We start from the raw sequence: 24,362 nt of genomic DNA, 5'->3' as shown, positions 1-24,362 counted from the left end.
CCAAGAAGCTTATACGGCTGCTAGAGGAGTGCTGCCAGCAGGTTGTTCAGATGTGTCATCAGTATCGCTTGTGAGCTTCTGCCACCTAACAAGTTCGGGAAGAACTGAGCTTACTGGCTCACTGGCAGAATTTGCTGCTATGTTGCAGAACGCCTATCTTACACTTCTAGATAAAAGCAAAAACAGGGAAAGAAGTAAGTTTCAAAACTGCCTCCTTATTAAACTTGTTTTAAAAAGGATATATTTCCCATTCCTTTTGCTTCAAATAACAAGCAGAATATATTACTAATTTCTCTTTTGTCTTAGAGGCGTGCAGTCATGTGCTTCCAGCTTCTTCCATCCCTCCCAGCTGCTAATAAAAGCTTTGGAGCGCTACCAGCACTTCATAAGGAGTAACACAGATTACACCAGTGTCACCCTCTTCAGTACATGTCCTCCGCAGTCACTTGCTACAACACCGAAAACCGCACTTCCAACCACACTGACATATAGCTCATTTGCATATGTGTGAATGCAAAATCCTGATACCAATCGGTCCTAAATTTCATTTTAGTAGATTCCTTGCATCAGCCTCCAAGGACAGTCTTGGCACTTCCCTCATCTTTTTTCTAGAGCTAGGCCTCGCCATGAGCGACCACCACAGACCGCAGCAGTGCGTGTTCACTGACAAGTGCCAGGCAAAAGATCCTGCTATGGCAGATAGAATAAGCTCCAGTGGCTTGCTCAGAGCAAAGGGGTTGCTTTCCTCAGTGCTGCCGGGTAACACCACCGACTGCTTCCAAGTAAAACCGTCATTGTGGTTAGATTCCCAATACTTATATTTCAATGAATTATTGCCGGAAAAAGGCTCGAGTCCATTTGCTGCTCAAGACCATGAAGCATATGGCAACTTTATCATCACAAAAACCCAATCACACCATCACCCTAGCCATGTCAAGCAAGCAGACATATACAATCCCATTACCAAACCATAATTATTTAACAATACTCATTGTTTATGAAATTAGTGTATCATCCCCATATTGCTGATTAATGCTTATCACACAGTTTGAAAGCATGCAGACAAACCCAGGAGGTCATTTAGCAGGCATTTAAGGAAAGAAAACTTAATGAGGAAATAACTTACAATTAATACAATTATGATGATGCTGGGCTCCATCTTCTCTGTATTTGATATATTCCTCATATACAATTTGTAACACAAGTGTTTCATAACACTCAATATTAATTTGCACAGACATATATTAATAATTCAGTAAAGTGAAATTACTTAACCTGCAATCATCACCTCATAATGCAGTATATTCCCAGAGCAAGAAAAGCTTGTAATTAATTTTTAAATAAACAATTACAGGAAAGAAATCTCACTTTTGAAAAGTACTATTTTTATTGAGAGATTTGTCAGCGCATCAGTAATGTTGAACCACCTGTTCCCAACAATGTTACTGTTGGTTGTCTCATTTCTCGCTATAGAGTTAGGCAGTACTCATACACTAATCAATGAACTTCAAACACAGGCACAGATGTAGGGATCCCTATGTAAACATTTAAAAGGCTTTATAGAAGTAGAAATCAGATGCTGGGCATCAAAATCTGCTGCAGAATCCTGGGTCTGACCAGAGCTCCAAGTTACATAAACATTGCATTCCCCCCCAGACTTATTTAATTTCTATCCCTCACCCAACTAAAGAAATACTTGTAGTAACAGCCACAATATTGGAAATGCTTTGACAATTATTGGAGTGTGTTAAGTTTATCTCTACAGTTTAACATGAGGGTAAAAAAAAGACGTGATAAAAAAGCAATGACAAACCACCCTCCCCATCTTTTAAAAGCACATTACATTTTTGCCTCTGAAAAATCCCTTTACTTAGCCATAACACAAACACTTGGAAAGTAATACCGCTGAAAATTTTAAAGCCAACGTAAACTTTTATTTTCACACTTTGAATCAAAATGACAGTAATAATTCAGCACTTAATAGGATACAGCTGCAATCAGCAAAGGCAAATTGCAAGGGCCAGCAGTCAAGTTAAGCAACTCATTCACCTACCAAGTATTTTGATTTGGAGGACTGGAATCAAAGGCCCAAACATCCCTCAGTAACACTTGCATTCTCCAATGCTCCCCACCCGTGTGCCTGCAGCCTCACTGAGCTCAGCCAGCTGCCAGAACCCTTTTGACCAAGGCAACTTCCCCCAGGGGCCTAGCAACCGCCTAGACTCCACATGGGGTGTGGGAAGCCCCGCAGACGCGAGCAGAGGGTCAGACGGCCTCACCCTACACGCTATGAGCGGCCCCACATCCCCCAGCCCCTCAGGTAGGGCGGGCCACACCAGGCCCAAAACAGCAGCCGGAGCCATCCCCGCAGCCTACCGCTCATTCAAGCGGATCAGCTGCCTGGCTCAGCCCTTCACCCCTCGCCCTCGCCGCCCGAGCGCTACTGTGCCAAAATGGCGGCGCTCCCACCGCACCCAGCCCGCTCCACCACCAAGAGTTTACAGCCAGCCCCGGCCCAAGATGGCGGACGCAGCGCCAGCCTCTCGGCTCCGCACACCCCCACCCCCCCACCAAAGCGCCGCGCGCACGGACGCCCCCGCCGCAGCCAATCGCGCCAAAGGAAGACGCTCGTCCCCAGGGGAGCGGCCCACCTCCCGCGCACGGCGATTCGCTCCTGGGACCTGGCCCCGCCTCGCGCATGCGTATGAGCGAGAAGACGCCGCCGCAACGTTATAACCCGGAAAAGCCGACGCCCAATCACCACACACTTATCTGCCCCCCCACACACACCCCTCCCGCCTTGCGCCGAAGGGGAGGGGGCGGTGCCGCAGGCCCGGCTGGTGGGTCCCCGCCTCCGGCCGCCGTCAGGCGGTTGTCGGGCTTCCCTAGCGGGGCGGTGCCTCCTGGCGGGGGGCGGTGCCTCCTGGCGGGGGGCGGTGCTTCCTGGCGGGGGGCGGTGCCTCCTGGCGGGGGGCGGTGCCTCCTGGCGGGGGGCGGTGCCTCCTGGCGGGGGGCGGTGCCTCCTGGCGGGGGGCGGTGCCTCCTGGCGGGGGGCGGTGCTGGGGCCGCGCGTGCTCCTAGGGGCGGGGCGTGCCCGTGTGCGGGGGAGGGCGGCTGGGCCCGGCCGTCAGTCGTCGAGCGCCGCCTGCAGGTAACAGTTAAGCAGGGGAGGAGGAGGAGGAAGGTGAGGGCAGCTGGCCGGGACCGAGGCCGGGGTTGTGGCCCTGTCGGGGTCGCGCCGTCCCTCAGCAAAGCTCCAGCCTGCGGCGGTAGATAGCGCCGGGTGCTGCAGACGGGGCCGTGTAGGAGCACCCGTCACCCGGCGCGGGGGTGGGCCCGGTCTCCCTGGGCCGCAGTCCCGCTGCTCGCCACGCCGCGCGGAACGCGTGGCTGAAGGGCGGGAGGGGTGCGGGTCACCCCGCGCCTCGCCTCAGCCCCGCGGCGCGTCCCGCTGCCGACGCCGCACGGCCTTAACCCTTTTCTCTCGGTACTCCTCAGATGAGCTGTGAGCCGTTGGCCAGAGGGGGGTGAAGGGTGCTGAGGCGAGGCCACCCGGCGTCGCAGGGCCGGTCCACCAGGGACTGCCCCCCCCCCCCCCCCCCCCGCGGGAGGGTCTCCCCCGCCACAGGTTGGCCCCCACCGCCGGTTCGCCCCCTGCCCGCAGGCCCCGGGCGCTGAACGTGGCCGTGTCACAGGGCAGCGTGACCGACGCGCCGCTCCCCTACCTGAGCTGAGCTTGGCGCTGGCCGGACCCAACCAGCCTACCAGCCCTCCACGCAGCCACCCGGGAAGATGGAAGAGAATAGAAGTAAGCCTTTAAAATAACTAAATAAGTAAATATGCTTCGAGCAGCAATTAGTCAGGTCTTGTGAGAAACTTTTCCAAGATTGAGCAGTCTTCCCTTAAGCTCTTTTCCCAGTCAACCAAATAAAAATTTCTGGGGTTTTGTAAATTTGGTACTGTATATAGGGCTACAGCTTGATGTATTCTCACGACGTAAAAAGGAGTTTCCTTTCTGGAATGTTTCAAAATTTCAGTTACAGCATGAAAAGGCTAAGTAGCTGACTTGCAAGTCGGGTATGTTTTATGTTCTCTGGGTCGTTAGTGCTGGTATCTTCAATGTGGACAAAGAATGCTGCTGCCTTACTTCTCCTTAGTGTTATTAAAGTAGAGCTATCTTGCATCTGTTGAGAAACAGAAACAGTAATTTTTTTACCTAAAAAAGCCTTCGTTTTTTTCCTAAACAAATTAGTTTAGCTGCAGTACTGCTGTAGTGACGGCATTAATTTAAAAAATAAGAGAGAAATGTGAGCTAATAGGAAGTGGGGATTATGTAGGCTCCGCTGAATATGCTGGAAATTCTGGGCCATCTCATGACAGCTTCATGCTTGAGGAATAGTAAGAAATTACTTGTGTAAAAAAAATTTCCTCACACAGCTTGTTTCATTTGAGTGTTCTTCAGTTAGGTCTTGATAAGACATGGGCTGACTATTTGAAAGTGGGATGACTATTTCACTGCAATGCTTTCTTACAGTGCTCCTGCTAATACCTGCTATAGTGTTTATTTGTATAATTTTTAAAAAACTAAGTAGCTACAACCATTTTAATTTCTCACCTCATCTCTTGCTTGTCCATTCTGCACCTCTTGCAGTGCTGTGCAACTGCTTTGAAGTGGAGAACCTTGCCAGTTTGAGGGAGGAGAGGATTGAGGGTAGTATAGTTTGGATTTATGGAGGGAAATGGGAAGGTAGTATATATTTGACACTACTTCTGGTCTCAAAATGATAACCGGAAGACAATAGTTTTGCCTTTTATGGCACATATGTAAGATATTAGTCAGCAGCTCTACAGGTCCTTTATAAGAAACATGCACCCAAGGTTTTTTTCCAGCAGCTGGCCTAAGTAGCCCTGGCCTTGGCTGCTTGCTGTTTCTTGCTCTAGCATCAATCTCCTGTGCAGTGCTGAAAAAAAAGAAATACATGGCCACAAGGATTCTATAGAGGGAGAAGAAAATCCCTCCAGAGGTGATGGCTTTGGCCAGGTTTAAAGCTATTGCCGCAAAATGCCAGTCCATCAGCTGACATGAATGCTGACAAGGTAGATGCATTCCCTGTTCTCCTGGCTAGTGTTGATGATAACAGTATTAACACTGGAGGGATTAGTGATGTGGACATCTGTCTCTTTTGAAATGAAAATTGGATATGAACTTTCATATGCAGTCTTTGCTTCTCCACGCAAAACCAAGTTTTTACTGCTAGAATGTTTGGGGCACTGCAGCGTGAGAATTGGGGAAGCATTTGCAAGTCAAGTGAGTGGTCTGAGCGCTGTACAGTGTGTTATATGTTTTACTGCCTTTTGGCCTGCACGAGATTATAACTGATGACCCAGAAATGAAAAACTGTGTTGTCACCCATCCTGTGAAGTAATCTATCCAGGCTCAGTAAATATATTGAAATACCTGAAATTGGATAAGAAATAAGCACAACAGTTTTAATCTGCAGCGGTGGAATTTCTTATTAGAATTTCTGAATGTGTATTTTTAAACACAGTTGTTAAATACACTTATTTCTCCATATTTTAAATTTGTGATACTGTCACACAGAGCAAAGGATGGAAAAGGCACAGGGCACATGTTGTCTCTCAGAGCAGTAGTGTAGGTTTCCAGAAAGTGGTGTGGGCATTTTTTGTTACAGGACTTTGACCTTTCCACATTTTTTTTAAACATTTCTGTGAGTATAAAAGCTCATGAAATGATGAGAGCTAGTGCTAAATCAGTCATTTTACAAGATAAAGTACTTTCAGCATTGCCTGTTGATACTAAGTGTTATGCTCTTAGCTGCTGGTGGCATAAGCAGTGGAGTTGTGGTGGCAAAAGATTGTTACTTTCTTCACTGCTGTCATGATGTGATGCTTTTGAGAGTAACCATAGACTCTGTACTGCCATAGCATCACTTAGCTTCTGGTGTCTTGGGCAACAGAAGTCATTCTCTGCTAAGTCAGAAATTAAGTAAATTTTTTTTACTAGCCTTAAAAGAACGCTGTATTGACTGGCAAGGAGGTATCACCCCAGCTCGTTTGCCAACCCAGGTTTGCTGTCTGAAAGTGAAATGTAAACCTAGTATGGTGACAGTGGACTCTACCTCTAGAAACAGAGTAGGAAAACAGATTTACTTGTTCTTTTGTGCATGGTCATTGAAGAAAAACGTTAACCATGAGAGAGAGCCTGTTCTTTTTTCTGGCATTGCCTCTTGACACACCAAACCGTAGTTCTTTTTCAGAGTCCATGCCAGAGATGCACTGCTAATGTTTTAACAAGAGCTTTCATGAATGGGCTTAGTACCTCAAAGGTACATACTCTTGGAAGAGAAGAAGTTCTGAACCTGCAGCTTAAAAAACATTTATTTAAACACGATACAAGGAGTGTATTAATTACTACAACTGATAAAATTTGGTGAACAAAATTTATCAAAATGCTTTTATCTGAGAATATTTTGAACACTTTTCCCTAGAAAACGTACAAAAATATTGATGAGTTGGCATAGTCAGCTCGGGTAGCTAAGGGAGGTTACAGCTATAAAAATATTTTTAAAGTTCTTTTGTTTAATAATATGATCAGTTCATTCAGTTGAAAGTATTCTCCTGTGTCACTTCTATGAGCTTCAGTGGTGATTAATTTATAGTGGGACTAATTGCTGGTGTTTTGAGAAAGGATTCCACAGCACTCTTTGTAGACATGCATGAGAAGTTAATTGAAGGCCCATCATGAGCCATCAAAAGCTACTCCAGTTTGTCACTTGGCTTCTGTTTCACTTTCATAATCAAGTTTAGGAATAGATTTCTTAAGGTTTAAGCTTGCAAAAGAAGACAGCAGTTCTGGCTGGTTTTTCAGAAGTGCCTCACAATGAAATGAGTGGGAGCCTTTGAAAATTCCACTAGGAACTACTTGGATATTTTAGACTTCCTGGGAGTTGTACAGACTTGTAAATTGAGATTTGCATTTCAGCTGATTTGAAGACCATTTGGGCACAATTGGGAGGTAGAAGAGTGGACATCATATTTGAACAGATGCAAAATGTACTGCTGTTGCTGAAGCAAAAGATCAAGAATGGAACTGCGACAAACCAAGGTTTGAAATCCTTGTTACAGTTAAGCGGGACTGCAGGGGAGCTGTGGCCTGCTTTGTGTAGGGCTATGTGGTATCTGCCACAAATTGGATATCTCTGAATTTAAATTACTTTGTAGTTGGTGTTTTTAAGCACTTTTTAAAAAAAGAGTAACTGTTTCAGGTGCATTTTGCCATTTTCTCATTTTGCCTGTATACTTTTTCAAACAATGTGTGGCTCTTAAGTACGTGGAACTGAAATGTTTATTCTTGAGAAGTAATGAAATACCTGCTGTGCCTTGTGTTTTGTTTATTGACAGAAGTTTTAGCCTTTCAAGCTGATCTTGGTGAACTGAATGGGTTTGGGTGGGATTATAATTTTGTAAGTATTATTTCATGTCAGAGACACCATTATAACTTAAAACATGAGTAGAAAAATGTGACAGCAATGCATTTAAGATTTGTTTCCATGAAAATCAGGAACAGTGTCCTTTATCTACATAAAAATCAGAAATCCGATAAGCCTGGAGCAGTGCACAGGTTTCTTTTTATTAATTTGTTCAGGAAAACTACTTTTTTTTAATTGTCATGCATGTAAATGTAATCTGTGGATCTTACTGCTTTTTTGTGCAAAACAATGTACAGTAGTGTCAGATGTTTTTAAACAGGTATAGCCACACACTCTGCATTGTACTGCTTGCTCAGAATTAGTAGTGCAGTTTTTTTATATACTTGAGCTCCCACATCTTGATTTTTATGACAAAACATTACAGCAGTGCGTAGATAAATGTTGAACTTGAATCCCCAAATGACACAATGAATCTGTGACATAGTTAAGTTTGATTTTTTTCTATGCTTTGTTCTGTAAAGATTTCAAACTAAAATATTAACATGGATTTTCCTAATATTTTTCTCTACCTGTAATATTTATTGCGTGGAGTAAAAGGTTGAGATAGAACTGGTCTCTTCTTTGTGTTCTTACTAGTTGAAGGCCGTTTCCACCAATTTAGGAGTAGCATTAATTTGGTCTGCCAAGATCCAGCCCTTCTTAGCCGGAAGATGACTAGTCTGATGAGAAAGTACAAAGAGAAACTTAACTAAATTGTGTTGATGTGCACTACTGCCACTGGAGGCTACTGGTTTTGTGTGTTTGGAAACATCCCAGCAGCTTTCCAAAAGCTGGAGGATATTCAGTGCTGATTCACAACTACTAATATGAGCTGTAATTTTATTGTAATTTGCAGATGTGTCTATTAAGGTCTGTGGTGCAAAAGGTTTCTAATGTTATCAGTCTTGCAATGCTCTAGATTAGTATAGTGAGGAAACTGGTGTCTCTGGAGGACTTGTTTTCCCTATTATCATTACTTAAATTAGACATCGTATCCATTTTGTTTTGGTTTTTTTTGCCTAGAATACTGTCAGGCTTCGGTACTGGTGAATGAAGCTAATCTAGGTGATCTCTTAACCTTGACAAATGGTATGTGCATCTCTGTTGTATTTATTGGCATGTGGATTTAATTTGTCTTGGTTTACTCACTAGGAGCTTATTTCCCTTCATTAAAATCAATAAAATAGATCTGAGAAGCCTCTTAGCATTACAAGGGAAAACCCATAGTTATTAGTTTCCTTAGGTACTGGACTGTGGACTCTCGCCTGCGTTTGTACATTTGTGGTTTGAATGTATGTGTATATGGCCTTTACCAGGTGAAGAGAGTTTAACTAGTAAGCCCTGATGAACCTGAGCTGGCTGCAAGCAGAGTCATTTTGTGTGTGGCTTCACTAGCTGTGATACCCTGGCTTCCTTTTACCTCAAATAATTAAGAGAAATCTGTATATGTGTTTCATATGCATGTTGTCTCCATACACTTTGAAAGCTACGTGAAAGTTGTAATGTGCAAATCATCTGGTGGTCTGTGAAAAGGGTAAATCTTCACGATGCGTTCTGCCTCAAGTTTGTCAATGCACACCAAAGTTTTTCACCCTTGGGGAAAGGGAAGGGGGGAAGAGAGGGAGGGAGAGGAGGAGCAGGAGAGAAAGTGTGAGAGCGTGTGCCAGCTGGTTGTTTACTTGCACACCTATATGCAAGCACGTGATTTTTGTTTAAGTTCCAAAAAGCAGCTTCCTTTTCTAGTAGGGTGCTTGCTAGCATGCTCTTTCTTAGCTGTAGTTCATAGCAATGCATTGTTTTTAATGTATTTTGGCAATTACCTCTTTAGCAACTGAAGTTTGATTGTAGGTTGAAATGTGGATTGCTGGAGTTTTTGCTTGCATTCAAATTTTTTTCAGTAGGTGCTGTATTTGATGGAGATGGCATACAGGAAACCAAACCTAAATGGCAACGTCTTCTTACAGATGACAACACTGCAAACTCTGTAGAAGGTTCTCACAGGTCAGGGTATTTAATAGTTTATTTCAGTTTCTCATTTGGCATACTCTTTAGTGCATCTGAGAGAGATTTTAATATCTCTTTTTGTATTTCTAAATTTACCATTTTAAACCCAGTTTTGAATCCTGCCAGTATTCAAAGTGAAAATATTTTGAACCTGACCTACATGGAAGACCTGAGGTTTTGAGTAACTTTGTCTAACTTACCATGCGAGAACATCGCAGAATAAAATAGGGCATTAGGTTATGAATAAAGATCCCGGAGTATCACCAGGATTATCAGGGTTAGGGCTTAACGATTTTTGAGTTCAGTTCTCAGGCTCTCATAGACTGTGCAGATTGTCAGGCACATGATTTAGTCTTTCTGTATTTAGCCTCAGGTACTGATTTGGAAGATGTGGGTAAAGATGTTGTTCCTTTCTTCTCTCTCTCTTTGGTTTTTTTTTTTATGTCCTTTCTGTGTTTTAGTGTAAGTGCTTCCTGGGAAGAAGCTGTTGCCTTTTTTTTTTTTTTTATGCCACTGAGTATGTCTTCATATGATGTTAGGTCAGTAACACAATGCAAACAGTGATTCAGTGAAACCCTTGGTCTTCTAGCAATTGGCTGTTTCTTTCCTGTGCTAATAATATTGAACCAGTAAAACGCTCCGTTTCTTACTGGTTCATCTAAGATGCTGCTCTTTTTTCTTATTTTTTTTTCTTTTTGTTCCAAATAGCAAAAAGGAGGAGATGGCAAAAACGGGTTCAGGGAGTAAAGAAGCATCTCTTCAAATTCAAGATTTACCTTTAAACCTTCAGTATCAGAACCACAAGTGCTCTAGTGCATGTCTTCCCAACAGAGCGGCAGGCTTCTACAAGGGTGAAAATCCTCTTAAGATACCAATCCTGTTTCACTTTCAAAGATGCCATGCAAAAGCAGACTGCCTTTCAAAATCACTGGATGTGAATTATAAAGCTCCTTGTGGTCGAAGTCTGAGAAGCTTTCAAGATGTGCAAAATTATTTGTTTCAAACGGAGTGCAATTTCTTATTTGTTGATCACTTCTCCTTCAACACATACGTACTGTTAGGCAGGAGTACCGTAAATCCTGAACCCCTCGTATTTGATTTTGATATCAGCAATGGAGCAGAGTCTGTGCCCATTTCCTTCTGTAATGATCTTGACCACGCAAGATTACCTTATTTCAAATATCGGAGGACATCGTGGCCGCATGGATATTATCTCAACAATTTCTCTAGCGTATTTGTTGATTCATGTGACTGCACAGATGGCTGCATTGATAGGTAGGTAGAAAAACCTAATCCCAGACAAGTGACGCATGATGCCTCAATAGCAGGGTGGTGGTCTAAGTGTGAAGATGTGCAGTACCAAACAGTACCAGATAATGAAGGACCAGCACAACTGGAGTTGTCTTGTGCCATGCTCTGTGGTGTTGACTGACACCATTGTGTCTTTGTCTTCCCCAGAACTTGGGTGCTTCTACCCATCCAGCCTGTGTTGTAGGGAAGGAAGCAATCAACAGGTGGATTGTTGTGTTCCTTTTCCTTTCTTCCCAAATTGGCAGTGCTTCTCCTCCAGGTGGAGCTGGCAAGCAGATCTCTGGGCTTTGGAAAAGGGGTGGGGAAGGGAGAGGCTTGTGCCAGCAAAGGCAGGCTCGTTTTCCTGGCAGGCAGGGAAGGATCCTGCATGACAACTGCTGCAGCTCTTCTGTTGGGATGCTATCCTGGAGATGGCATGGGACAGCATGGAGGGATCAGATCATTTGGAACTTAGAAGGTTACAGAGGGCAGAGGAAGAAACATCCCCCTTCACAACCTCTACATCCCATCCTTCCCCTTCTCTAAACAGAAACTATGAAACCCTGTGGTCACAGAACACATTTATTTTCTGACCAGTTAAATGGTGTTGCTCACTGCTGTCTTTCTAAAACACAGTAACTCTGAGCTGTATGTTATTCTGTGGGAACCTGTCACAGTTAACACAGGCGACTTTGGTGATAATTTTGTCCGCTTTCTTCAAGGGTGTTTTGTCTTTGACCTGATCTGTGCCTGTAGGTGTTACTTGGTATTGAATCCGTTTTGTATTATTAATAGCTAGGGCGGTTGCATGTGCTGGTGTGCAGTATAATCGCCCATGACCCAACAGAAGCTTGAAATCACAGCCTAATCTAATGAAGCTTCATTAATTAAAGTTACTTAGTTTCAGCTGAGTGGTGGGGAACAGCAAGCACATAGCATGCTGCTTCTTTTGCACTGAGTTCCTGCAAAGGTTGAGATGCTTTTGATGTGCAGTTTTGGGGTTCAAGATTTGGTCTATTGCTGTTTGTGCAAATGCTGTGGGTCTTTGGAGTTATTGTGACATAAGATGGTGAAGACCAGCATTATTGCTCGAGTTCTTTGCTCCACATGTGAAATTCTTTGCTTCCTAGGGGCTGGAGTGGGAGGAAGGTAATGAAGTACTGTCTAACAGGCTGGGATGCCAGAGCAGATGATTTGCATTCGTACATTCAATCCATTTGACAGTGTTCTGTTTATAATAAATTTCTGTTGTACCTCAGCTGTTTGCATGTGCCTTTATGGAGCTTGGCAGAAGAATGGGGTTGGGGTGGAGAGAACATGATTATTATGAAACGCACATAACCAGCCAAGAGACAGAGAAGGGCAGGGTGCCTGAAATGGCCCTGTGAAGTAAAAAGGCGGGGGGGGGGTGGTGGTGGGGGGTGTATAGTCAAGTACATTTTTAAAATGTCTAGATGTATGTTTTATTTATGCTGCCCCAAATACATTCTGAGATGGTTTACTGATATTTTTTAGGTCAAAGTGTGCATGCCTACAGCTAACTGCAAGAGGCTGTAGTAGAACTTCTAGAAGTAGTGCAACATCCCATGGATACAGTTACAAAAGACTAGAGGGACCTGTTCCTAGTGGGTAAGAAAGACTGAACGTGAGCTTGTTATTTTATTTGTATACTCTTTATTTTTATCCTGTAGTGTAAGTGCTACAGAGCTAAAATAACTGCAGTTTCTGGATGCTGAAACCTTCAGTTTTTGTCACGTTTTTACTGACTGATCAGGATGTTAAAAAATAATGTGACTTGAGTAATAGGAGGAAAAACTACTTTTGTACTGCAGATACTACAATTTTCACAGCTTAGTTCAAGGTCCAAGAAGAGTGTTAAGAGTAACAGTCCAGTTAACACTTAAGAGTCACGGTCCAGGAGCTCAGGCCATATCTGGCCCATGCGCTGGTTCATTCAGGCATGCCAAGGAGAGAAGGGAGATGGGAAAGAAACCTGCCACAAGGGAAGGAGGTCTATCACAAGAACATCACACCATGTATCAGCCGAAGAAGTGGGAAGCAGTTGCCACCCGTGGGTTTTGCCCTCTATCTTGTCCACCCGTTTGCTCTGTAGGACCAGAGTCCTAAAGAAGTATCAGCCAGCTGCTATTGCCAGATTTGGTTATGTGTGACTCTTGCAAGTCTCCAAAGCAGTCCCAGTGCTGCAAGTGTTCACCCTTTCCCTTTCTCTTATTCAGCGCCTGTGGATTAATATGTGGCCTGGGGAAGGTGCCAGTAACCTCAGGTGTGTAGGAGAGGAATTGTGCAAGGTAGCTTTCTGCGACAGCCAAGGGCTGCACCCACAGGCTGAAGTTGCTCCTTTCAGTCCATTGTTGCTGTGTGATGTTAATTTATGGCTGGCCTGGAAAATTAAAGCTGCCAGTGAACCCAGAAACAAATGCAGAACAAAAAAAGCACAATGGTGAATTCTTCTAGAAATGTTTTGTTAAATCCTAAAACTCATGACAGCTACAGCGTGGTCCAGGCAGACAGGTTGTCTTTGTAAAATCTGTTCCAGCATAGAATGATGTGCTTCATGTAGGGATTTCTGCTTCTGTGTAAAATAAAAAAGATTTCATTTATTTTTATTGTCTACTTATACCAAAATCTGGCTGACAGGCTCTTAAAATTGATGAATCGGCAATCAAGAAAGTCATGGGCTTCAGAGTACTGCTGCACAATCAGTTTTAGCCAGAGTCTTTAATCTTTTCAGTCAATGGCCTTATTAATGTGCAGGAGGGAAATGAATAATAGCAACTTTGTTTTGGCAATGCATTCTTTTATATTGTGTTTTGTTTTGCTTCCTCTTGACAGAATTTATGAGTGTAGTGTGTTGTGCAGGTGTGACAAGATGATGTGTCAAAACAGAGTTGTACAGCATGGCATTCAAGTCAGGTTGCAAGTGTTCAACACGGAGAGGAAAGGCTGGGGTGTCCGCTGCCTAGATGATATCGACAAGGGGACATTTGTTTGTACTTACTCAGGTAACAGAAGATGACCTGTGGAAGATGTATAGCGTAATTCTCCCTTGCCTGTGGCCTGTGGCCCTGGAAATTTTTGGAGAACCAAACAGGGAAATACAGGGTTGGAAGAAAAGTGAGTCAATATAATCTTAACTTGCAAGATGATCAGATGGACAGAAGAACCTTGAAGAACTGCAATGCAATGATGCCAAACAAACAAAACATTCTGGAGCAAAGCCTGTCTCAGACTTGATTTTTCCCTCACAGGCCTGTGTATCCTGTGCCAGGGCTAATTTTCCTTCAGTATAAATGCATTCATATTTTTCTTTCCCAAATAATGTTCTTGTATTTTTTTTAATGAAAGTTTGAACTGTGGTACTGAGTGTGACCCATCTTAGCAAACAATTTAAAAACCCCAACTTTTCTTCTTCCTCCAGGCAGATTGATGAGCAGAGCTAAAGTTCAAGTACTGGGAGATGATGATCAGGAGCTGAGAGAGGAGAGTGCTGTGAGTGGCAGAGTCTGTGGCTTTTTTTCCAAAAAAAGAAAACTTCACACTGATTGTTCAGAGACTGTGATTGGACGAGTGCAGACTGGCAGAAGTCACATTCTTGAGAAGGAGGAATCTTTGTCTCAGACTGTAGATAATGAAAATAAATCAACCCTGTAAGTTTACTAAAGCAAACTTAAGCATGACAAAACTAATATTCTGCTATTATAGAAATTCCTTAACTTAAAGTATAACTGAATGTCCTCAGCTGAGGGTGTGTTTTTCCTTTCTCAACTTTTTTGTTAATTCCTCATTATTTCTTCTCGTAGGACAGTTTTTTCTCTATATTAATTTTATTTATTGTCTGTACTAATTGGCATTTTCTAGAAATCAAATTAATTTCCTGGGTGTACGTGATCTGTTCAGAGTATTAATCATTATGCTAACCTGAAATAATTAATATAAAGTACTTGAGATAAATGATTTAAAGATATTGATGACACCAAAGGGTTTAATAAATTAGCCACTAACTGTCCTGTCCTTTGCTCCTGGTCTTGTTCTTTGTAACATAACCTTCCCTGCTACGATTCTTAACCTTTCCCATTAGGAGTCTGACAACACCTTGCTTTTGCAGTGAAATATGCAAAAGTTCTGGTCCTGTTTTCGTTCTACAGTCAAGGTCTTGTAGCCTATCAGTATTCCTAAAATAAAATTACTGCAAAATAACCATGTGGCTTTATGCTGTAGTGTTTTCAGAAGGAAGTTGGGAGATTGTTTTCCTAAACTATTCTTGCTCTGCCATACTACTCTGTAAACTCTTTCTTTGCACTAGTCATAAATGATTGCAAATTCTTGCTCATTTCTTAGTAGAAGATGATTGTGGATCTTTGAGAAGCACTATGAAATTACAAATGGAAACTCTAATACCTGCCATATATTCTCACTTGCATTTCAGTGTCTTGGAAGCCTAATGAATTCATGATTTTGTAAATTACATAATTATCAGCAATCAGCTAGATTTTACTTCTACTAAGTGCTGTTGCTAAAAATTGCAGGGAAGCACAGTTTTAAAGTTGTGTTCACTGCACTGCTACCTCAAATCTCATAAATTTCATTTCCTGAGAATAAACATGTTTCATGCATGGGTTGTGTTTAAAAAAAAAAAAAAAAAACCAACCAAAAAACAAACAAAAAACCAGTCTCCCCTCCAAAAAAAAAAAAAAACACCAATAACAAACCCACCACAGACAAAAAGACTCTGTTGTTCTGCCTCTTCTTTGTTATTCTGCTTCTTAAGAAATTACAATCCAGCTGAACTGAGAAACCTTTGAGAGGAAATTGGTGTGCTAAGCTTGACATGTCATTCACCCAGATTGCTTTTAACAGGACAAACAATGTAGTAGTCATGTAATAACGTCACAACTTCTTTTGTTGTAAATTCACCTTTTGAATTTACAAAGGGATTTAAATCTTAAGAAAGCCTTGAAGAGTAGCTTTTGTTCCTGTTATATAAACATTCGATGTTGAAAGTTTTCTGGAATAAGAGCTGTTACTTGATGCTAGATATTGTACAGATGTTAAGGGTAGTTTTGAAACTGGTGTTTTCTACTGCACTTCAAATGTAATCCAAATTAATATCATTTAGATGTTTTAAATGTATATGCCTGATACTGCTTCCCATCCTTCCCCTGCCTTTTCTTGATATGGAGTGACGTTCGTTCTTTTGTTGGAGAGTATTTTCTGTACTGCCATATATTGCCTGTCTTTCTATCCCTTGTCCCTGCAGCATCTTTGCTATCCTGTTTGAAAGCTGCACTGTCAAAACTGTTGAAATTGGTAGCAGGAAAAAGGCAAACCTCTGTCTATAGGTGCTCTATTTTGAGATGATCAGATATAATAATAGTAAAACAACAGAGATTTTGGTTCTTGGCAGAACTGGGAAAGGATGTGAAAGCAGTTGCTGATCTCTCAAAAAAAAGTATGAGCAACCAGTTTTTTTACAAATACTATTGAGAACCGAACCTTGGTTCTCAGTTCTTAAAGGCAAAATAGTCACAGAACTTGAGGCAAGGCCAGACTACTACAGGCTCTGGTGTAGTCTGTTCTTATGAACTACTGACTTGGTTAGAGAAATGTGCGTTGTGAGAGTTACTTATGGGTGTCTTTGTATTTTATAATTTCCTTTTGACCTTTCTGTACAGGGTTCATCCCAGGAATTTAAGTAATGCAACCGCGAGAATGCCTGGAACTAGAAGGGTTGTTTTTCATAATCACCCGCTAAAAATGGTAATAATAAGTGGCCTTAATAGATTCATTTTTCACTGTGCTGAATACATATGTTAATTTTGACCTTTCATCTTATACATTTAAATAGTTCTGATGATCTTTCTTCATGAGATTGTTTCACACTGTGAGCTAATCTGGCGTGCTGGAAGCTATGCCCCATCCCTTTTCCATTATCGGTCCTTCAACATGTTCCCTGAGACCAGCACTAACTACTCGCACAGCCTTCCCTTCTCCACCCTTCACTTACACTCCAGTCTTGAGAGCTTTAAGAAAACATTCTCCCGCCCCACGCCGTGTTGTAGCTAACTGCAGGGTTAGGGGATCATAGTGGTATTTTTGTGATGTCTTCTCAGAGAATTGAAATAGCAGGGACAGAAGGAAATCGCAGGAGTTGGACACAGTCTTCTCATGTAGTGACACGGGATAATTTAATCTGATCTGGGTGTGAGGTTTTGTCTGCAAATAGATGCAAAGGAGAGGCACTGGGGTAAATGTACTCTGTAGATTTTGTTGGTTTCATTGCACTTAAGAAATGCACATGGTATTTTCATGCTAACATTTGGCAGTGCTGTCTGTTCTGGAGCTCCCATAACTAATTGCCTTTTTGTGGTCGAAGAAATCCTGCCACATTTATTCATATTATTGAAACTGTGTAAAAGGCATGTTTGAGCCAGTTACACAAATATGTTTCAGTTCTGGTGAAACTGTTGGGACTTCCACACTTAAATGTTTTATTGAGTGGGGAGCTTCTTTCAGGTTATTCTTAAGGATAACTTGAAATTAGGAAGAATTTGCATTGCAGTAAATGTATGAACTTTTGAAACTCAGCCATAGCTGTGCATTACAGTAGGTTTGAAACTTCAGTCCTAGAGTCCTAAAAGCCACTTGCTATCTTGTGTTGACCCAGGTTTGCATACAGCAACAATACATCACAGCCTTTTCATTATCTTTTATTCTGTTTAAAGGAAAATGATACACTGGCGCACATTGTGAGCTCGGATGAAGATAATAGTTCTCAGACTCATCAGTCAAGCAAACTAACCAGTGGAACCAAGAAAGGAAAAGAAAGTAGGTTTTGAGAGCTATAAATACTGCACTGTTAGTACAATTGTGTCCCATCAGGTGATAGACACAAAATGCAGAAAGTGATCCTTGGATGTGGGAAGGCCTGTTCTCAGAGTAGAATGCTGTTGTCCACATAATGCTTAGGCTGTCTTAAGAGAGCTGAGCAGTACAGAAATTATTGCTGTCTTGTATTAAGACAGTGCATTAACTGGTGCAAAGCAATCTTTTGCCTGATAAGTTAATCTTGGGACATGTTGAATGGTCCTGACAGCAGCTTCTCAAATACAGTGCACTTGTGTGAAAGTCAGTTTATAAATCTTATTGTATCACATCCAATACATGTTCCAGTCAACAAAAATTGAGCAGAATCTAATGCAGGGGTGGGGGGACCTCAAGCTGGAGAAGCAGTGGGAAAGTGATGCTATTTGCATGTGCATCTTGTTCCTGTCTTAATTACAGAAGTTTGTGATTCAGGAATTAAGGTGGAGAATGATGATAAAATGCTATGTGGAAGAAATCAGTCTGGAGTGGGATTTTAGAAGAACAAGAGACTAGGTCACTCACAGGAGACTTGAGCAAGTGCTTTAGGCACCACAGCAGGAAACAGTCATTTGTGGAAGGACTGATGAGGGGGATGGAAAAGGGTGGTTGTATTATAGACTTGTAAATAGCAAGGAAGCTGCTTAGATTTTGGAGAACAAAGGGTGGGTGGATAAGAGTTCTGGGCCAAACAAGGGAAAGGCTTTGGCCTTAAACTGGCATCGAAAAATAACTTACGTGTCCATTGACAGAATCCACTCAGCAGCAGAAGGAAGAACATCCAATGGAAATTGGACAGACAGAGTCTGCTGACATGGACAGTGCAGAACGCAAAAGAAAGAGACTGTCTCTGCAGGGTGTTGATTGTGACAGGGCAGATGTGCTGGATGACACATCTGTTACAAGGCCATCCAAAAGCGTACCCCTAAAAGGAGGAACGTACCACTGCAAAGAGGAAAAACACAGGCAGTCAAAACACGACACATTTTGTCAGAAGGCTGATGATGACAGGATGCTTCTGAAGAATGCTAATGAAGAAAATATTTATATACTGGATGCCAGCAAAGAAGGAAATGTGGGTCGTTTTCTTAATGTAAGTAAAAAGTTTCATGTCTTCTCTTAGTTGTCTTAGCTTAAATAAATAAATTACATATTCGCGTAAATTAGAAAGCTTTTTTGCATAAACCATATATTGGTAGGTGCATGACAAGGCAGGCTACATGGTGCTCCCTGCACTCTGAAGCAACAGAACCCCAGGTTGGGTCACACTGGCTGTCAGCGCCTCCATAAGATGATGCACACTATGTACTAGCTGCAGGTTTTGGCACCACTAGGTTACTGAGCGAAATATTCCCCAGTAATAAATGACATCTTTCTCCTGAACTTTTGAACAGCCTTTTCTGGGGGTCCAGAGAGCAAATGGCATATTTTGTTGAACCACAAGCTTTCTCCCAGCCTTGTTTTTTGTTCCCCAACCATTGTAAAATCTAGCTCATGCTGATTTAGGATAAATGTTGTGATACTGTAGGAAGTTTCTCTTACTGTTCAATTATAGGTTCAGAAAGTGGTCTGTCATACTGTGTACATATCTGCTAAATAAGTCTCTCAATTCTGACTTGCCAAGAAAGGGTAATGAATTACCAAGTGCCTCCAACTAAGACAAGTAGTTCACAGACGCGTCTGCGTGTGCTCTGCAAGTAACATTGCTTTTCATTGGCATACGTGTTTTACAGCAAATCCATGCATATGTTTAAGCTGTTCTTCGTTGCAGAGGTAATATGGTGTTAAGACTAGTACTGCATCTTGCTGAAACTTTTCTTCTGCATCCATGAGCATGAACACATGTTCCTACATGTACCTGAATGACCTTTCACATCTCGTATCTCTTTGCCAACATACACAATCATTTATTCTATTGCTTGCTCCCTGGCACTGCTGCCCTGGCTGACAGCGAGATCCATCTGTCACGTACTGATTATTTGTGGTGCATCCTGAATCTAAGATGAATTCTCACCATAAATTTCTGGAGGAGTTTGATAAAAGAACTTGGTTTGCTTAGGCAAAAGTACTTTCATAATATGATGGAAATAATACTTTAAAGAGACATAGTTACTGCAAAAAATAAGTGGCAGTGGCATTGAGTAATACAGATTCTGTATGGGCTGGAGAATGGAAGGAAGAAGCTATCTTTACTAGTGACAGATATCTGACAAAATAGGTTCTTCGGCCAACAATGAGGTGTTTCCCTGTTTCTAATTAAAATATTCTGTTTCACAGCACAGCTGCTGCCCAAATCTCTTTGCACAGAGCGTGTTTGTAGAGACTCACAACAGAAATTTCCCATGGGTGGCGTTCTTCACAAACAGGTGAATTTTTTCAAATTTAATGTTGTTCATTTAACGCACTAGGGGAAAAAAGCAGTGCTTTGTTATTAGGAAATAATTGTGCTAAGAGAGGCAGATGCTTAGATCATGAAACCATAAAAGTACCTTCTTATTGTTGACTTCTTATTGTACACTAAAGACTGAAGAAATACAGCTGTTGGTTATCACTAATGAGTTTTTATTCAGTTTTTCACTGAAATGTAAAGTGGGGAAGCTTAATTTTGATGCGACCATTTCAGTGATAATCTTCTTCAGTGGAAAAATATAACTCAGTGTGGTCATTTTGAAAGCCAAGATTCACTGATCCTACTGTTGTCTCAAGGAATGGCCAGCAGATTTGGGTCCCATAGACCAAGATTGGACTCTATAGGGTCTTAAGGCTGAGACACTTTGTGGGCCAAACAAGCTGGTTGCAGGCCTTCTCCTTGCAGCTACCGAGAGAAGCAGGAGCCTGTGTAGCCCAGCATGTCCTGGTGAGGTAGCACTAGGATACACAGAGGTGAAAGCAAGAGATGTGTGTCTTCCCTTAGTGGATGACAGAAAGGGAGGTACAGAGAGCTGGTGCCAGTGAGACACAAGAAGGTGGCAACTAAACCTGGGAGGGAAAAAAATTAATTGTATGAATGAAGCTAGTGACGGCAGGAGTACTAGGTGAGAACTTACAATAGAGAATTCCTTCCAAACTGGCCTCAGGGAACACTGATCCTCTGCAGAGCCCTGCAACCCTGGTTCATACTGACACAGATGCTGTGGACTGTGCTGTGAAGGAGGGCTTCCGAGAACTGTGAAGACAATATTTTAAAGTGTGTCAGAAAAAAGATTTTGTTTACGCTAGAGTCTTTATTGCTCAGGGACTTGGTAAAGAAGTGTGTAGTGGGGACTGAGGCCAGTGGAGAGAGGTAATAGTGATGAGCAGAAAACACTTAGGGAAGAAGACTGTTGAAGGGAAGTCTCCCTGGCTGCCCCTCCTGCTTTCTGGCAATCACCTTTTACAACATTTCTGTAAGTTGCAACTTACAACAAGTATCTTCCATGAACTTGCCCAGTCATCTTTTTATTTGTTTTACATTTCTGGCCTCCAGAACATCATAAGGCAGCAAGTCCCAGGTTGCAATTATGTGCTATTTGAAAAGTCCTCCTTGTTTCTTCTCAGCCTACTGCCTGGTAATTCACTGGTTGTCCTTTATATCATATCCAGTGAGAAATATGAGAGAATCAGTCTCTTGCTTGTAACACTCACATTTTATTGTATTTTCCCTCAGTTACCCCTCAGTGTCTTAGCTCAGGTATTTAATTTGGCATTTATTTTGGGCAATGAATTTCCTACTTTAGAAATTTCTTCTCTTTCATGTACTGTCAGAGTGGCTGGTTCATGAGGAGCATATGTTTAATTTTTTGTGCATACAGGTAGCGTAATTGCATTAGAACATCACTTGTCAGACCAAAGATGATCTGTTCAAACCTCAGTGATGCACTGTATGTAGTAAAAATAACAAGTGTGTGTTATAATTTAATGTGTTCACTTAGGTGGGTTTTTTTTCCTTTTTTTTGCTTTGATTTTTGTTTCCCAGAATTTGCCTCAAAGTTAAAGCAGGTTGTTTAGACTTCGAACCTATCGCACTGCTTGAGAAATTATTTTCTCTCAGCTGTGGGTGTTTGTGCACTATAGCTCTGGCAGGCAAAGCAGCATGCACATGCCAGAGACTCCTTTATCTCTTGGCTCTCTCCCAACAAGCTGCATGTTTGATGCTCCCTGCCCCCTACAATTTCAGGGTTTGCCTCTGAGTCCTTGATGACAAATTGTAAGCACAGTACTGTTTCGCTTAGTTCAAACAAATTGACTGAGTGTTTTATTTCTTAGGCATGTGAAAGCTGGAACCGAACTTACATGGGATTACGGTTATGAAGCTGGAAGCATGCCAGAGGTAGAGATTTCCTGTCAGTGTGGAGTTCAGAAGTGCAGGAAAAAAACCTTATAGCCAAGGCTTTCCTGTTGTCAACACATGATGTCCCTGGGGATGTATATGCTGGAAGGGACTACTACGCAGTGAACAGCACACTTACATCTGTGGTCTAATTAAATTCAACTAAAATGCCTTTCACCTGATTGTTGTTTTTTTTAAAATTTACATTTAAATGTCACTTTTGTAGTTTACAGAATTAGAAAGGTTTGTCATAAGAACAGGCATCAAACTTCTCCTAGATAATATCTGTGCTCCTAGTCTCCTCCCCCACCCCTTTTCATTTGCAAGCAAAGTTCACAGTGCACTGGAAGAACTCAAGCTTCTGTGCCATCTCCAGCAGAGACATGACTGATGCAGAGCATTGCTTAGTTGATGTTTTCTGTGCCCTTCCACAATGCTGAGTTTGCAAAACTCTGTTTTCTGAAACTCGTTATGAATACAAGTTTGCCTGTTTGGAGGCTAAGAATTATTAGAATATACCTAAGCATAATGGATGCAGTGGGACAGACAGTCTTGAACAGAGATGAGATTAATCAAAACAGTTTTGCAGAACTGTGTTTGTGCTACAAATTTAGCTAGGCAAGTCCTGCTGCTGCAGGAGAGAAATGACTGGGTTTTGCTGGGTTGCATCCCTCTCCCATGTTTGTGACACACAGAGAAATCCTTGAGAAATCTGGTGCCCTTTGTTCCAGTGCCATATTGTGTGGTGTGGGACAGGAGGGCTGCAGAAGTCCTTGCCATGTGGTTTGTTGGTAAGAGAAACAAGCTATATTAGGTGACACTGAGTGCAGATGCAGGAGGCAGCTCTGAAACGGAGCAAGGGACGAGTGTGCAGGTTTGTGGCTTTTGAATGTGTTGGAGCCTTGTGCAAAGAAGACGTCGCAGAAGGGCAGTTTAGACTGCTTGAAGAACTGCTGCCAAAGGTATCGGCAAATGTGGGTTTATTGAAGTAAGATGTTGTAAAAGTGAGACTTAGGAGACTTACAAGTTCAAAGGGAAGGTTCACTGTATTACTGCAGAGGATATAGCAATGATTCAAAGTTACCAGTACAAAACTTAGCACACTATAATACAAAGTTATGTTCAGTATCGGTCACTTACCAATGATCTGCAGTTGGTAAGGGGTGCCTCAGCCTTGAGGAGTAACCTTGAGAGGTGTCTGTGCTCAAGGGAAGATCATTGCTGTGCAGTCAGCTGCTTAACAGGAACAGCTTAAAGGTGGCTCCCTCAGGCTGTCCTGTTTGTGGAATAAAGTGCTTGGCTTGTAGTCAAATTGCATGAGGTGGAAAAGGTAAATATGAGACTCCTTGTACTCACAGCTTTCTTTGTTCCTTGATAAATGAGTCTTGGAAGAATCACCTGCTATTCATGTGTTAATCACATGGTCAATGTTCCAGTTTCCAAGCCCATATGCATTGATGTTCACCATGTCACCCTGTTCCTGTACGGGTTTTCAAAGAACAGGTTGGAACTAGAGGTTTGGACCCAGTTATGGCCAAGGCCATTGCTTCTTTTCGAGACTGAACCAAACTACTGCAAGTTTGGTCAAGAGTGCATCTGTCACAGGTAGATTGAAAGCTGGCCCTGCAGTTCTCCTTATCTTTACTTACTGAATTTGTGGGGAGCTGTGCATGGCAGATCATGCAGGATTGTCTGTTGGTATTTGCTCAGCCATTAGTAGGTTTTGTCACTAGTTTTCCTGTTTTACAGAGCAGAGAGGAGGTAGTATTTGCAATATTTAGTGATGATTTAGGCAATTTTATATGGGAATGAAACATGCTTGTGAGAGACTGCCATGGCCACGGGAGTAAAGATTTCAAGCCTACAGCTATACTGCAAAATGAAAGACAAGCAGGAACCTGTTCTCTGCCCTGAGGCTGAGGGGCAATGGATGATTTATGTCCACACGGCTTGGGGTTACCCCTCTTTTAATTGGGTGGCATCTGTGCTGTGTAACTGTGGACAAACGTGGTACCTCTGGCCCTGAGCTGGTTTTTGAGTTTGCTTTGGATGGTTCAAGCTTAAAAAACACAGGTTTGTGCTGCAACACACAATGCTGTCTAATTTCTCGGCAGTCTCAGCATGCGTGAGGAGTTTAAGCCTGTTACAAATGGACCATTAATGGAGATAACAGGCCTGTGAACCATTCTGCTCACAACAAAACCTCAGCTCTTCTTTCCCACAGCCCTGTTTGAGAGCTTGACAATACCCATCAAGCAAAGCCATCCTCAGCTTTTGTCCCAGTCGTTGCACTATGGGTTTGCGTGTGGTTTCATCATGCATCTTCGGGCCTAAATGTGGAAGAGCGGGGTTACTGCCAGTGTCAGTGCAGTACCCCTTCAAAGGCT

The 24,362-nt window shown here is 42.4% G+C and overlaps 2 protein-coding genes across 3 annotated transcripts in view; one reads left to right on the top strand and one right to left on the bottom strand.

The window, feature by feature from the left end:
• The window catches only part of CAB39L (calcium binding protein 39 like), a 68,165-nt gene extending 65,460 nt beyond the window's left edge, over positions 1–2,705 (bottom strand). Inside the window, exon 1 of one of the 2 annotated variants that reach the window (XM_037375952.1) lies at positions 2,652–2,705. The gene's annotated coding sequence lies outside the window, so the exon portion shown is untranslated. Of the gene's footprint in view, positions 1–2,053; positions 2,560–2,651 lie in introns of those variants that run through there. The other variant, XM_037375951.1, reaches the window with a different exon arrangement.
• A 547-nt stretch (positions 2,706–3,252) lies between these two features.
• The window catches only part of SETDB2 (SET domain bifurcated histone lysine methyltransferase 2), a 49,257-nt gene continuing 28,147 nt past the window's right edge, over positions 3,253–24,362 (top strand). The window contains exons 1-13 of the mRNA XM_037376576.1: positions 3,253–3,808; positions 7,004–7,126; positions 8,514–8,579; positions 9,389–9,491; positions 10,203–10,769; positions 12,300–12,413; positions 13,638–13,807; positions 14,224–14,452; positions 16,478–16,562; positions 17,528–17,630; positions 18,419–18,759; positions 19,944–20,032; positions 21,912–22,028. Of these exons, the coding sequence (XP_037232473.1) occupies positions 3,793–3,808; positions 7,004–7,126; positions 8,514–8,579; positions 9,389–9,491; positions 10,203–10,769; positions 12,300–12,413; positions 13,638–13,807; positions 14,224–14,452; positions 16,478–16,562; positions 17,528–17,630; positions 18,419–18,759; positions 19,944–20,032; positions 21,912–22,028 (2,123 nt within the window). The 5' untranslated portion in view covers positions 3,253–3,792. The remainder of the gene's footprint in view (positions 3,809–7,003; positions 7,127–8,513; positions 8,580–9,388; positions 9,492–10,202; positions 10,770–12,299; positions 12,414–13,637; positions 13,808–14,223; positions 14,453–16,477; positions 16,563–17,527; positions 17,631–18,418; positions 18,760–19,943; positions 20,033–21,911; positions 22,029–24,362) is intronic.

Source organism: Falco rusticolus, chromosome 2, assembly GCF_015220075.1.
Source record: "Falco rusticolus isolate bFalRus1 chromosome 2, bFalRus1.pri, whole genome shotgun sequence".
NCBI lineage: Eukaryota > Metazoa > Chordata > Aves > Falconiformes > Falconidae > Falco > Falco rusticolus.
Note: the sequence above shows the minus strand (reverse complement) of the source record. Positions and strands in the feature narration are given on the sequence as shown.